This window comes from Penicillium hispanicum (genome assembly GCF_028827665.1).
Source record: "Penicillium hispanicum strain IBT 35686 chromosome Unknown utg000006l_segment0_segment0, whole genome shotgun sequence".
Taxonomy (NCBI): domain Eukaryota; kingdom Fungi; phylum Ascomycota; class Eurotiomycetes; order Eurotiales; family Aspergillaceae; genus Penicillium; species Penicillium hispanicum.
Window position 1 is genome coordinate 2,570,030 of NW_026623198.1, and position 12,018 is coordinate 2,582,047.

A 12,018-nucleotide genomic window follows, 5' to 3' on the forward strand; every position below is an offset into this window, starting at 1 on the left:
TTCGCGCTTCCGACTGAGGGCTTTCGGCCGCGAGGTCCATCCAGCTTGCCGTACATCGCAGGATGATTCGTTGAGAGAAATGATCCCGGATCTGTCTGGACGGCAGTCTCGGCCGTGAACATTGCTTGGCACCCAGTCCACGGAAATGCCGCGATTATAAGCCATTCGGCCTTCGGGATAGATATCGACGATCATGTACAGCACAAATTGCATTTAATCGAAATATATACGAGCCTCGGACGTAGAAGGGCATAGAGAAGGTCGTAAATTAAAAACAAAAACTCCAGGTATCAACGCCTCCCCCAGGTACCGTCGTGGCCACCAAACACAAGGTTCAATCAACGTGCCAGATAAAAGACTTATGTACAAGTATAAGAACAACTTTAGACGGCCAGCCGTCGACCCCAGCCATTGGCCAGGCCAAATTCATCAATCTCCCCGTCCGCCGGCATTGATAATCCATGGAAGGGATCAATCAGGTTCATATCCTCTGGGTGCACAGAGGCATCGGCAAGTGGAGGGAAGTTGTCCTCGGCACTACCTACACTCTCCCCGGAATAGCTCAGGACGCTTTGGGTGGCGTGCTCCGGTTTCGGGACATCACCACTGCTGGCAGACCATGCTTCAGGAGACAGTTCATGTACGTCGTGTGGTGGAGGAACGACAAGAGAGCCATCAAGGGTCTTTCGGTTATACTCAGCAGTGAGAGATGCGAATGGACCGGAGTCCTCGCCGCATTCTTTCCCGCCGTAGATACCAGTGAATATGTTTGAATATCCTCGATCCATATCGCTGAGTACATACTCCCAGTCGGCCATCGTGATAGCCCCGGCTGTCGGATCGGACGGAGTGGAGCAGGATATTGCTGGTGGATAGTCGTATCCCGTAGGTACCGAGAGCATTCGAGAATCGGAACCAAGATCGAGGGAATGCCCTCGGTCAGTGTGGAATTGAGAAGCAGGAAGCTGGTCAGGCTGCGAGGGGGGAAGACTAGCCCAGCTGGGCGACCGAAGAGATTGAGGAAGTGATGTAGAGGTGGCCCCGGATATAGTATTCCGGCGAGACGGCGAAGCTTGTTTCACAGACTGATCCTTCTGATCACCGCCCATGAGGCGAGACTTCAGAGACTGTAGCTGGTTCTTTGGAGACTTGGTCGGCTTATGTGCCGGAGTCACCATCTCTTGCGATTGGTTGGCAGCGGGAAGTGTTTCCCGCTTGCCATTCTCAACAAGAAGCAAAGTGTTTACAAGGGCGCCAAACTCAGTCGCCGCCTCTGAGGACTCATCTTCAAGCTGTTCCGTAACAGTACTAAGCAGCTTCTGGCTCTCCTTAACGAGTTTGCTATCACGTTTCAACCCTAGGGTCTGCCACAAAACGCCAAGTCCAGATAAGAACACAAGTTCTTTGCGGTTGATGCTGAGCGAAAGGCATAGTCGGCGTTCATCAAGCAACTGAAGAATTTGAATGATGTGTTTAGAGGAGTCGGAAAGCGCCAGCACTGACGGAGAGCGTAGATGCTCATCAGCAAAGCACACAGCAGGCCGATGGATCAGAGATCGAATAAAGTAATACACAAGGGACTGGCAAAGGAGTTAGAAAGCCAAGCAGGAGGACCGGTTTATACGAAGGGAACTCACCAGAAGGGGCGATCGGCTACTTGTGACATTTGTACTGGGTTTGTCCTGACTGAACTCGAGGCGCAGATGAGGCGAGAGAGTGCGCAGCCACTCATCCAACTGCTGGGCCGCCAAACGAATCTTGGAGACATCCACATCGTAAACTGATTTCGAGGGATAGCCCTCCTCCAGAGTCTTGTTCAGAATCCTCGAGGCCTCGAAGAGAGCAAGAGCACTCGAGATGCGAGTGGATTCGCCAGGAAGAGTGGGCAAGAACCCAGTCTCAGTGACGTTCTCGTCATCCACGTCCACAGGATACTCAGTATGGATATCCACCTCTCGGAGGAGAACGGGCATTCCGGTCAACGCAGAACTGAAACGATCCAGCACATACTGACACCAGAAGACCTTTTTGCGAGTTTCGCCCTCCAAAGGATTGGAAAGCAGCCTCTCCTGGCTCTGGTGAAGCTCGAGCTGGTGGCAAATATCCACTGCAAGGGCGCGATAACGAAGCAAACTGCGGTAGTCACCCTTGGTCATGCAATATATCTGGGCCAGAACAAAACACTGCAAGCTTCCAATGGAAGTCTCGCTGGAGAACAAATCAAGGGAACTCGACCAGCTCTTCTCGAAGAAAGTAGGGTCTTGATTGGTTCTCGACTGCGGTCTGGTTTAGTATGTGTCGTGTTCACGTGAACGGCCCACTGGGATACTTACAATTGATGAAAGAGCTGCAATCCCGAAGATCAAGTTCAACTGAGCCATAATATGCACATCAGTTTCCAGGGATTCCGAGTCGTTCAGGAATCGCTCATAAGCTTTCAGAATGGTCGGGCGATGCACCACGGGGTATAGCGCGGCCCACTCCTGGAAGAAGATGTTAATAAGTTGATCCGACACCAGCCGCGGCGGCGTCTTGGCTGCTTGATTCAAAGAGCCACGCGACACGGGCGCGGGCAATGCGGTCAATGCCGTAGTTGAAAGCCTCGAGGTTGATTTTCCCTGGCTGACAAGGTTGTCGGTGAAAACGCCTACCTGCGGTTAGACATGCTGCAAGGTTGCTCAGAAAGATAGAGCCGACTTACCGGCAAACCCCCGAGTGCTGCAAAGGGCAGTGTATGGATTTTCGGGTGCTGGTTGCATAGCGGAACGCTCCACGTAGATCGCGCCCTCGCCTGCCTCCAAAGTGGGAGATTTGTTTGCCGCCAACGTTGATGGAGATCGCACCGAAGCCGCGCGCTGCGATGGCGGCGAAAAGGAATGTATCCGAGACAAGACGTCGATCTTCTCATCCTTCTCATCCAATAAGTTCTTCAAATCCTTGACTTCCGTCTCCAGCGCGCGCACGCGCTCCTCCAAGGACTCGGTATAGCCACGGGGAAAGGCGCGGCGGCTCAGTTTATCGCTTGTCCGACATTCGAATCCGACGTTGGCGCATTGTGTACAGCAGGGGCGAACACCGTCGCAGCGGATCTTCTTGCTCCTGCATCGATCACAGGCCTGAGCGATACGGCTTTGGGTACCGGTGCCGCCAACCTTGATCACTTTCATCGGCAAGATACCAGGCATTTTGTGTAGACGGGCAGGCTCACTGGCCGCATCAGTCTCTGTTGGTGGTCGTAGCGAGGAAGGGTCGCGCTGCAGAACACAGAATGTATGTATCTGAGGAATCTGTGATGAGGTGACAGGGGTTTCCCAGGTCAAGGACAGGTCGGAATGTCCAGCGAGACGAAGATGGGATCAAGAATCATCATGATGGGGGAGGGGACTCCGGGGAGATGCGGGAGGTTGCTGACTCAGGGCATGGGGACCGCTGACCAGCTCATCAGCCAATGAGCACATCACAAATGTGCGTACCGTCCTGTGTTCCCGCCAAGGTTCAATTAACTCTCCCCATTCCACCTCCGCCGCATCATATTGCGGGGGGAATTGCCATCGTGAACTCATTTTCTGGAAGAGGACTCTTTCTCATCTGTGGCACAACCCCCGTTCTACTCCGAAATTTGCCCATCTCTGGGTCTACACAAGACATGCTGGGGGGATGCGGACGGTGAGATCCTCCCGAGGTTCCCCGGACTCCACACTGTTCCCGCAATCCTGGGCTGTCCAGTACCAGGACCACAGACATCCATGGATGCGCCGGGGGGCGCAGGAGGAAGTACTTGCTGCGCACGTTCGATGTGGCCTGTGATACGAACTGGGGGCGAATGAAACGCCGCAGCCCATCCATTCTGCAAACTCTGTTTCCACTCTAATGGCCAGTGCGGATCCGCAGGGTCAGCGATGATGCGCTCCCGCTTCCGAGGCTTCTCCCCAGCCTCAGCCCTTTTTCTCATGATGGTGTCGCCTGCTGCAATTCCTTATTCCCAGTGCAGACTTCGTCTGAGCACCACTATGAGCATGATCACATTCGTGGCATGGCGATTCGCCGTGGTGGCATCGTTCATGTATACTGTGCGAGAGTTTAAAAACGGGGCAGCAGGTGACCTGTGGACAGACCTTCAGTCTCTTCTTTCATGCCGTTGCCCACTCTTCGGCGGGAATGGGATCCATGTACTCGCTCCATCCGGGACGATCTTGACAGTGGCGAGCTTGCCGCCCCGACCGTTCGCGCATGGTGGATCAACGCGGGGGATCCGAGTATTGTGCGACTATGTACCCAGTCTCGTCTTTGGGACGCCGCAGACTCGCCAATAAGGATGACGAGAACGGCACTTGGTGAGATCAGGGCCCCGGTATATTACATTAGATCATACCCCGAGGTTTTGCAGCCGAATCCGGTCCCAAGGAGTCCAGTCACGAGATTTTCCCGAGAGAAACGCGAGATGAATCTCGACCCATGGGTTTTGCGACCCACCTCCTTGTCTGTAGCGTGCCTCACCCGCCAACCTGCGCTATCCTGACTGGGGTTCCATGGTGAATCTTGCGGGGCATTCCAGCCGGAAAGGCACATTCTTGCAGCCTTCCCCAAAAAAGCACTGTGGCTCTCTTCTTGCGTGTGCCTCGACTTCCAAACAAATGCCGAAATGGTTACCGGGCGCTAAACTACTTGTTATCCTTGGATTCTAGGTTACGGTCTTGGTTTCAACCCAAGGTCTATTCGCAAAGGAATAAATGCATCGCCACATTTCGTCCGCGTCGTGTACTCCACGGAAAGAACATTTGAGGCCGGAGTGGGAGACGCCCCCTATACTGTAGACGAGATCGATGGCGATCACCATCCACCCTTGCCGATCTCTACTCTAGCTCCCAACTAGCCTGGTAAAAAAAGGGGTCACCGCCAACGTCATCGTATGTGCTTTCTTCCCATATTGGTCATCTCAATGGAACTCGGCCTCTTTTTTCATCCAGACTCATCCACTAGCGTTACATCTGCGCACCAGCCCTGGGGCTAGACACCCTTCAGTGAGCCAGGTTTGATCGGAGTCAGGGATGAATTCTTTCCGTTTATAAATCCTTTGTTGCAAATTCCCAATTACTCCTTCATGAGAAATCTTCATCCTCGTCTGCTTGAGACTGCTGGTTCAGATAGGCTACAACGGTATCAGACTCCATCAGCTCGTTTCTCTATACGAAATCATAATTAGCACTGGATCCTAAATGTTAAGCACACAATACGTCTCATGGAATGCTTCCATATCTCAAGAGCTTACCTGTTTCATAAGCTGCTCCACTGCCCTTTCCAGGAGCACTGTCTCATATTTTCTTAGTCGAGACAGCAAGCTGAACACCTCAGGTCGAAACATGCTGTCTAGGAGTGCCTGATCCTGAATGTTCAGCAGAGCCTCTTCGGTCTCTTGAAGAAGCGAGAGCTGGGTCTCTAGTCGTTGGAGCACTAATACAATCGCCCGGAGCTGGAAGATATCCCACAGCGGATCGGTAGCAAGGAGTTCTCGGAGTTGATGGGGCGATTGGATCTTCTTGTCCCGCCACGTTGTTTCTAGTTCCCTCCTACCATCTGTTGTTTGCGCAACGCCGATGTGAAGGCCATCTTCTTCGTTCACACTGGCCCACCAGATCAGTGGGCCTTCCCATACTATGCCTGCTCTGGTTATTGGGTTCGATTCCGGGGTGTCCGAGACGCGAACTCCGGGGGCTTCCTGGCAAATCATCCTTTTGGCGACTCCGAGGGGGTCATCATCCGGCACTTTTATATCCAAGATGGCTTGCTTCGCTTCGGTCCGATCATTCTCTAAGAATCCATATGAGAAGACCATTTCGGATGCAGACTTTTCGTCACCATAGCTAGAGTGATAGACATCAGCGCACTTCATCCAATATAAGATAGGGAATCATGAGACCATTGAGCCCACTCACGAGATGGTCACTTCATCACCAGGGCGTAAACTCTGGCCCCAGCGTAACTGCAGAATCGCATTCCCCTCTGCATCTGCATCGTACAGAGCTTTCACACTTTCTCCAGACACATGGTTGGCCATGTCAATACAAGGCACCATTGCGTGTCCCCTCCGCGGTAGATCTACCATGCGAGACCGATACGCAGCATCGGTGTACACCCAGTCATGGAAGGTCAACGAGCCCCCATCTTCATTCCACCAGCACTGCCGACACCAGGCTATGTTCTCTGTAGCCTTGCGCAAGTAGTCAAATTCCTGCTCAAGGGATGTAATCTTTGCTTCCACCAGAGCCGCAAGAGAGGTTCCTTTGAGCAACTCTCGCTCCTGCTCGGAATATGAAGTGGGCAAGGGGAATGATGATGGAAGGAACTTGATATACTCAGTCCAGGGATTAGACACGCCTATTGACCTCGGTGTGTCTGGGCTGGAATGAGTCATTTGGATAAGGAAGAAGACCATGATCGCGCCTCTTGCTGTCTGGCACTAGTTAGCGAGGCTCCAAGCTCCGGTATATGGCACTGTGAAGGATGAGAGCATACTCTTCCAAATTCACCCACCGCTTCCAGAACCTCCCTAAGATTTTGGTCGGACTTGGAATAGTCAAGCACTGTATCCAAGGATAGAAGCAGGTCTGACGGGATCTGAAGGAGGACCTCTGGCAGCGCGTCGGATTCCTTGCTGCACTTGTCTTGTGTTGCGACAATTGCACTCCCCTTGTCCGTGGCATTATCGGCCGAGCCAAACCTCTGAAAGGCAACTCCGTTTGAGCTGATTCCATTGAGCCTTAGCCAGGCTGGTAAGGACTCAAGTGGGAGGTATTCACGTTTCATCGTGGTCAGTTGGATAGCTTTCGTTTAGGCGGAGCTTTACTGGGATGCGGGTAAGTAAAGAAACCCGCAGCTCATGAGCTACTTTGGCCCAATACTTTGGTTCATTCAAGTGGATCGAGGACAAGCTGGGTCTGACGACAGTCCTCGAACGCGCCAAGCAAGATCCAGGTTCATTGGAGCACGGCAAGGCCTCCAGTGCGGGCAGGAGCTACAGTGTGCTTAGTAAGCTTCTCAGCTGCATCGGGGAAGGGTCGGGAATGCACATCTACCGTATTTACATTTATCATTTGAAATTTTGGATTCGGTCCAGCTCTTATCATGAGTATAAAGCCGACTCACATACATAGTCCGCCTGTCGAGCTTTCCAACTATCTACTCGTTTCAAGGTTTTGTTATCGGTCTTATCGATAAGAGTCGCCGCCGGCGGATCAGATTGCAGCATCAAGACGTCATAACCAAGCTCGGCTGCAAAGACTTAAAAAGAGAGAAGGGTATGTAATGTAAATCAAGGCCTTGCTAAGAGCTTGCAGACTCATTCCAATCACTCGATCATGTCGATTAAATATCGTGTCACACCCATACTGAAAGTTCAAAGTGTATTTGCTCGTCAGCCACAGCAGTATACTCAACTACCCCGATCAACTTTGCGCTGGGCAGCTACCAATACGCAGAGCGGCAATCGACCTCACGCTTTTAAAGATTGGAAAGGCGCCTCGACAGGGGAACATTCTACCGAGCGATCCAAGAAAGGGGATACGCACGATGTTACTTCGGGGGCTGTTGCCGCTGGTATGAAAGAACGGGAGACGCATGAGGGTATCGCAGATGCAACGAAGTCCCAAGGAACTACACAGAGAGGGGGTCTTCAGCATAGCAGGAAGGCGAAGGAGGAACACCCTGAAGCACCAGAGCCCATCATCGGAATGAATGATGAACGTGCGCAGGTAAGAGCCCACCCATTCATACCGCTGGCCCAGACCTGTATTGCTGATGTCTAACAGAAAGGTAACCGCTGACCTCGGTACTGATATCATCTCGACGGCGTTTGAATACGGCTAGAGGCGTCGTGCCCTACTTCGGCTCCAAAAGGATGGGTTCTATTTGTAAATTCGTTGCAGGGCGTTTTCAGTACCACCATAATTCCATATCAAGACTGTACATAAATGGAATGTGATGGTTCACCGACCGACCTTGAAGGACAGAATCTAGGAGCGCATAATCAGCATCAGCGTCGAAGGTGAAACGAGGGATTGTAGAAAAGAAGTTCTTACATCGTGCTTTCCAACTGCAACGATGTCATCCTCCGATACTCGAGTACCGCCGACGCCCTCAATATATGAAATAGGCACGTCTCCCATGATTTTCCGAGCAGCGTCGCCCACGGTGCTATTTCTATGGGAAGTCAGAATAGGCTCTTGGCCTCATCAAATTCCACACCACTTACTTCTTCACCAGAACACAGTCACGGAATACCGCGGTTCCAGCGCCAGAGCTGAAAGTCTGGACGTTCCTTACTGGGAAGATTGGCACGAGTCCTAGAAGCTCTGCCGCACGAGAAAGACATTGAACAACACCGGTCGACCCGAACCGGTACAACACCATGTCTTTCAAGTTCTCCACCCGGCTGTGCCTAGTTAGCTGGAGGAGCATATTTCTCAATTGCGACGGACTCACGTTTTCAATTTGTCATCCATTTCCTTGAGCCCTCCACCATCCGGCTCGCCCAATTCAATCAGATCCTCTCGTGTATCCACGAATTCACTGCCTTCAATATACCTGATATATCCTTGCTTAGCTAGTCGCCGGAGGAAGACCTCTGATATGGCCGAGCAGAGCACGATAGACTGAGGATCTTGCATCTTGGCAATTTTGCTGACATTCTGTTCCAGTAATTAATATTTGATATTGCCTCATTCTTCCTCCCCGTGTGCCAACGTACCTTGTCTGCGTCCGGATGATCGATTTTGTTCAAAGCGAACACCGTCGGGAACTTCTCATCGATGAAAGTCTTGACCACAGTCTCAATTGTCTCATCCGACCATTCCTCCAAAGGCTCCTTCAGCCCCAATCGGTCCAAACAACGCGCCACAGTCGATGATGTGCTTCCGTATCCCGAGAACTGGCCCTGTAAAGTGTCGACAGGGTTTGCCTCTGCAATTCTGATGTTAATAATCGGGTTCAAAAGTCAATGCGAGGCAGAATTTGGACTGACTCGTTGCGACATGTCTGCGCTTAATGGAGCCCCTGCAGCGGGCCCGTTAGCAGTTATCGTAAGGTGACTTTGCCCGCCACCAGACTTACCACTTTTCCATCAAATTGCCTTGAACCCAGCGCACAATCTCCGAGCGCAACCATTCAATATCCACGGAAGGATCGTATCCTCGAGTAGCCTTGCCCTCGGCATCAGTGGTTCCGCTTACATCTACCACATGAATCAGGGCATCGGCGTGTCGCAAATCATCCAAGAACTTGTTTCCCAATCCTCGCCCTTGGTGAGCTCCAGGAACGAGTCCTGCGACGTCCAAGAGTTCAATGGGCACAGAGCGCCGCCCTTCATGACAACCCCCGTAGTTCGGCCGACACCTATCCGAGACATTGTGTCGCTGGCAGGGGCATTCGATTTGCAGGTATCCGATAGCTCGCTGCGGGTCAATGGTGGTGAAGCTGCCGCGCGTCAGTCGTTAGCGGAGGGTCGATAAGGCGGGCATGCTCGTCGCAAGCAGCGGTGGGGGTAACACGTACGGAAAATTGCCTGTTGAACAGTCATTTATTCAGTCTTCCAGTTCAAATGAAATCGAAGGAGCCATATACTCACCGACTTTAGAAGTAGCGTCGGTCAAACTGTTCAATGTCGTAGATTTCCCACTCGAGGGCTATGTGCCCCTCACATGGTTAGCGGGGCCTTGATCTCAGGATGGGGAGACGAACCTTGCCCACCAGTCCAATCAATGGATCTCGGGGCATTTTGGAAAATCTGCACGGCTAGAAAGACGACAACAACGACCAAGGGTTTCCTTCGGTCTGCTTGAAGTGCGCACCACACTCGGTGACTTGCGATAAGAAACATTTTCTGCCTGCCCGGCAAGGAAGGCGGTGTCAGCCACGATTGAAGGGGACCGACAGACCGACGATATCCTCCAAGTCCTGTATACTTCGTGGTCTGGGTCAGACCGTTTGAATCCCCAGGTCAAGACACATTATTCCAGACCACTTGGTCGTCGTGCTTCAAATCCGAGTGAGAATTTCCCAGCGCGACTTTGTATGCACTTCGAAATACGCCATTCTTGATCAGACCAGAGACCAGCTAGTTGGCTTGTTTTCAGCATTTGCTCATCTACGTTCTATAAGTCAACAATCAAGGTCAATCCGTGATGGGACGTTCTGGTCGCACTTCTTCCCTGGAATCCACACTGGCAGGAGACCAACCCCACGCTTCCTTCATTGGGCCTGCCGAACAGACTGGATGAATCGAAGGACCACGTTCAGGGAGATTGACGGGCCAGGGTGCAGCGGGCCTATGACATCGGCGCCCTCACAAGCCAGCTTGGAAGACCTGCCCCGATGTGATTGATTGGTGGGATCACAACCAGGGACATGCGACATCCACAACGAGAGTGCGCCGCCACATCCGATGACGCTGATCTATGAGGATCGACGAATGGACACAAGCCTAGGCACTTTGCTCTGCTGAGGACGGCCTTCGTAAACCTTGGAATTGCGAAGATGAGGTAAGACGTGCCTTCCTGGCTTCAGTGGAGAATCGGGGAGATGCGCATCCATGGCCTGGATGGTCTATGTCGTCATCCCAGAACGTCCCAGAACAGACGTCACAGATGGTGTCAAAGAGAACCAAAGTATAAGTATGCTTTGTAGTCAAACAACCCACCAAATCTAATATTTCTACACTGTGTCTCTATAACATCTTCATCACCGGCCTTTCCCAACTCATTCCTAACACAATCATACACCAACATCCGAAGATGTCAGAGCAGACCTTCCACACCACCCGCCAGGACCTGCGCAAGGCTGAGTCTAAGCTTGCTCAGCAGCACGGCGGAAACCCTCCCTCCGACTCCGACGTCTCCCAGATGAAGGTAGGTTACTTGCTACAGCATCTTCAGATTTCCGCCACTAACCTTCTCCAATAGTCGATCATCGACCAAAACACCGACAAGTCCAAGCAGATTGACCAGACCAAGGCCAATCTCCCCCTTCCCAACCAGCCCCCAGTTGCCAGCGATTGGTCATCCGCCGATCAGCGTACCGTCAACGTCGGCTCCGGTGGCATTGAAGGCCCCATCTCCGGCGAGATGGAAAGCGGCCTCCGAGGACCTGCCACTGCCGAGAGCAGTGTTCGTGTCGCTGGCCAGGAGCTGCACAAGAACACTGCGCCTGGCAAGGGCCCCGGCCGTCAGGCTGTCGAGGGTCTGGAAAACCTCCCCTCTGATGCTACCACCCGGTAATTGATGTTCATATGGACTATGGGGTCCCACCATGTGTATGATAGCCATTTTCACAGAGTCATGAGCGAGTGATTGAATTCCACATTTTATTATAGGACTGTACAGTCCTCACACGAGTATTGAAAACCTATGGTGTATTGATTTTGTACTGTCGGGTGCCTTGTTGCTTATCTAGTTTCTAGTGGTGCAATTGATGACTTCAAGGATCATACTGTACTCACTAACTAGTTAACTAGCTTGGCCGGTTGGCCAGCACATAAATCTGCGATGACCACGAGAACCATGTAGTTGAATTTTTGCAAACAACTGGGCAGCCCCATGAGATGTACGCCCAGGGGTTGTCAATGCTTTTAAGAAAAAAAGAAAGAAAGAAAGAAGAATGAATGTTGATGCGAGTGCTCGCGTTTCCAGTTTCGGAAGGCGATGCGCACGGTCTAGGCCTGACGTCAACCTTTAACTCCATCGCAATCTTGCCCAGTTTTGGGCTCGAGATCATTGGGGATAACCCGATGAACTCATGTCTCCACGATGGAATAAGAATGTGTGGACAAGACCCTCGGCAATGACGAGTCCTTCCTCCAGAAACAGTGGGTAGAGACTAATGGAGAAGCAAAGCGCTCCACCGTCCTTTGTCTCGAATCCCGCCACCGAGTGCATCGCGATCGGAGTGTTGACGTGACTCTTTGGCTAGTGTTGGCAGGTGAGCATGGAAGAATCCCTTTGCGAGTGCTGGGAATATCGTAAGTGTGAC

General features: G+C 52.1%; 5 protein-coding genes across 5 annotated transcripts; 2 read left to right on the top strand and 3 right to left on the bottom strand.

Annotated features, from left to right (window-relative positions):
- Positions 1-383: 383 nt before the first annotated feature.
- facB (C6 transcription factor FacB/Cat8) lies at positions 384-3,952 on the bottom strand (the record flags this gene model as incomplete). The annotated part of the gene is made up of 5 exons (XM_056946468.1): positions 384-1,580; positions 1,638-2,276; positions 2,334-2,647; positions 2,702-3,254; positions 3,743-3,952. 5 exons carry the CDS (start codon positions 3,950-3,952, stop codon positions 384-386), a joined length of 2,913 nt encoding a protein of 970 aa, XP_056798467.1.
- Positions 3,953-5,099: 1,147 nt separating this feature from the next.
- On the bottom strand, positions 5,100-6,804 carry N7459_007301 (SET domain-containing protein; the record flags this gene model as incomplete). The annotated part of the gene is made up of 4 exons (XM_056946469.1): positions 5,100-5,183; positions 5,270-5,861; positions 5,934-6,451; positions 6,514-6,804. The coding sequence occupies 4 exons, from the start codon at positions 6,802-6,804 to the stop codon at positions 5,100-5,102; spliced, it is 1,485 nt and encodes a 494-aa protein (XP_056798468.1).
- A 551-nt stretch (positions 6,805-7,355) lies between these two features.
- On the top strand, positions 7,356-7,820 carry N7459_007302 (uncharacterized protein; the record flags this gene model as incomplete). Its single annotated transcript, XM_056946470.1, has 2 exons — positions 7,356-7,748; positions 7,806-7,820. The coding sequence occupies 2 exons, from the start codon at positions 7,356-7,358 to the stop codon at positions 7,818-7,820; spliced, it is 408 nt and encodes a 135-aa protein (XP_056798469.1).
- Positions 7,821-7,982: 162 nt separating this feature from the next.
- N7459_007303 (Ygr210 GTPase family protein) lies at positions 7,983-9,768 on the bottom strand (the record flags this gene model as incomplete). Its single annotated transcript, XM_056946471.1, has 10 exons — positions 7,983-8,009; positions 8,076-8,196; positions 8,249-8,428; positions 8,479-8,684; positions 8,744-8,955; positions 9,017-9,048; positions 9,106-9,468; positions 9,547-9,556; positions 9,620-9,677; positions 9,733-9,768. 10 exons carry the CDS (start codon positions 9,766-9,768, stop codon positions 7,983-7,985), a joined length of 1,245 nt encoding a protein of 414 aa, XP_056798470.1.
- Positions 9,769-10,784: 1,016 nt separating this feature from the next.
- On the top strand, positions 10,785-11,267 carry N7459_007304 (uncharacterized protein; the record flags this gene model as incomplete). Its single annotated transcript, XM_056946472.1, has 2 exons — positions 10,785-10,898; positions 10,953-11,267. 2 exons carry the CDS (start codon positions 10,785-10,787, stop codon positions 11,265-11,267), a joined length of 429 nt encoding a protein of 142 aa, XP_056798471.1.
- Between the last annotated feature and the right edge of the window lie 751 nt (positions 11,268-12,018).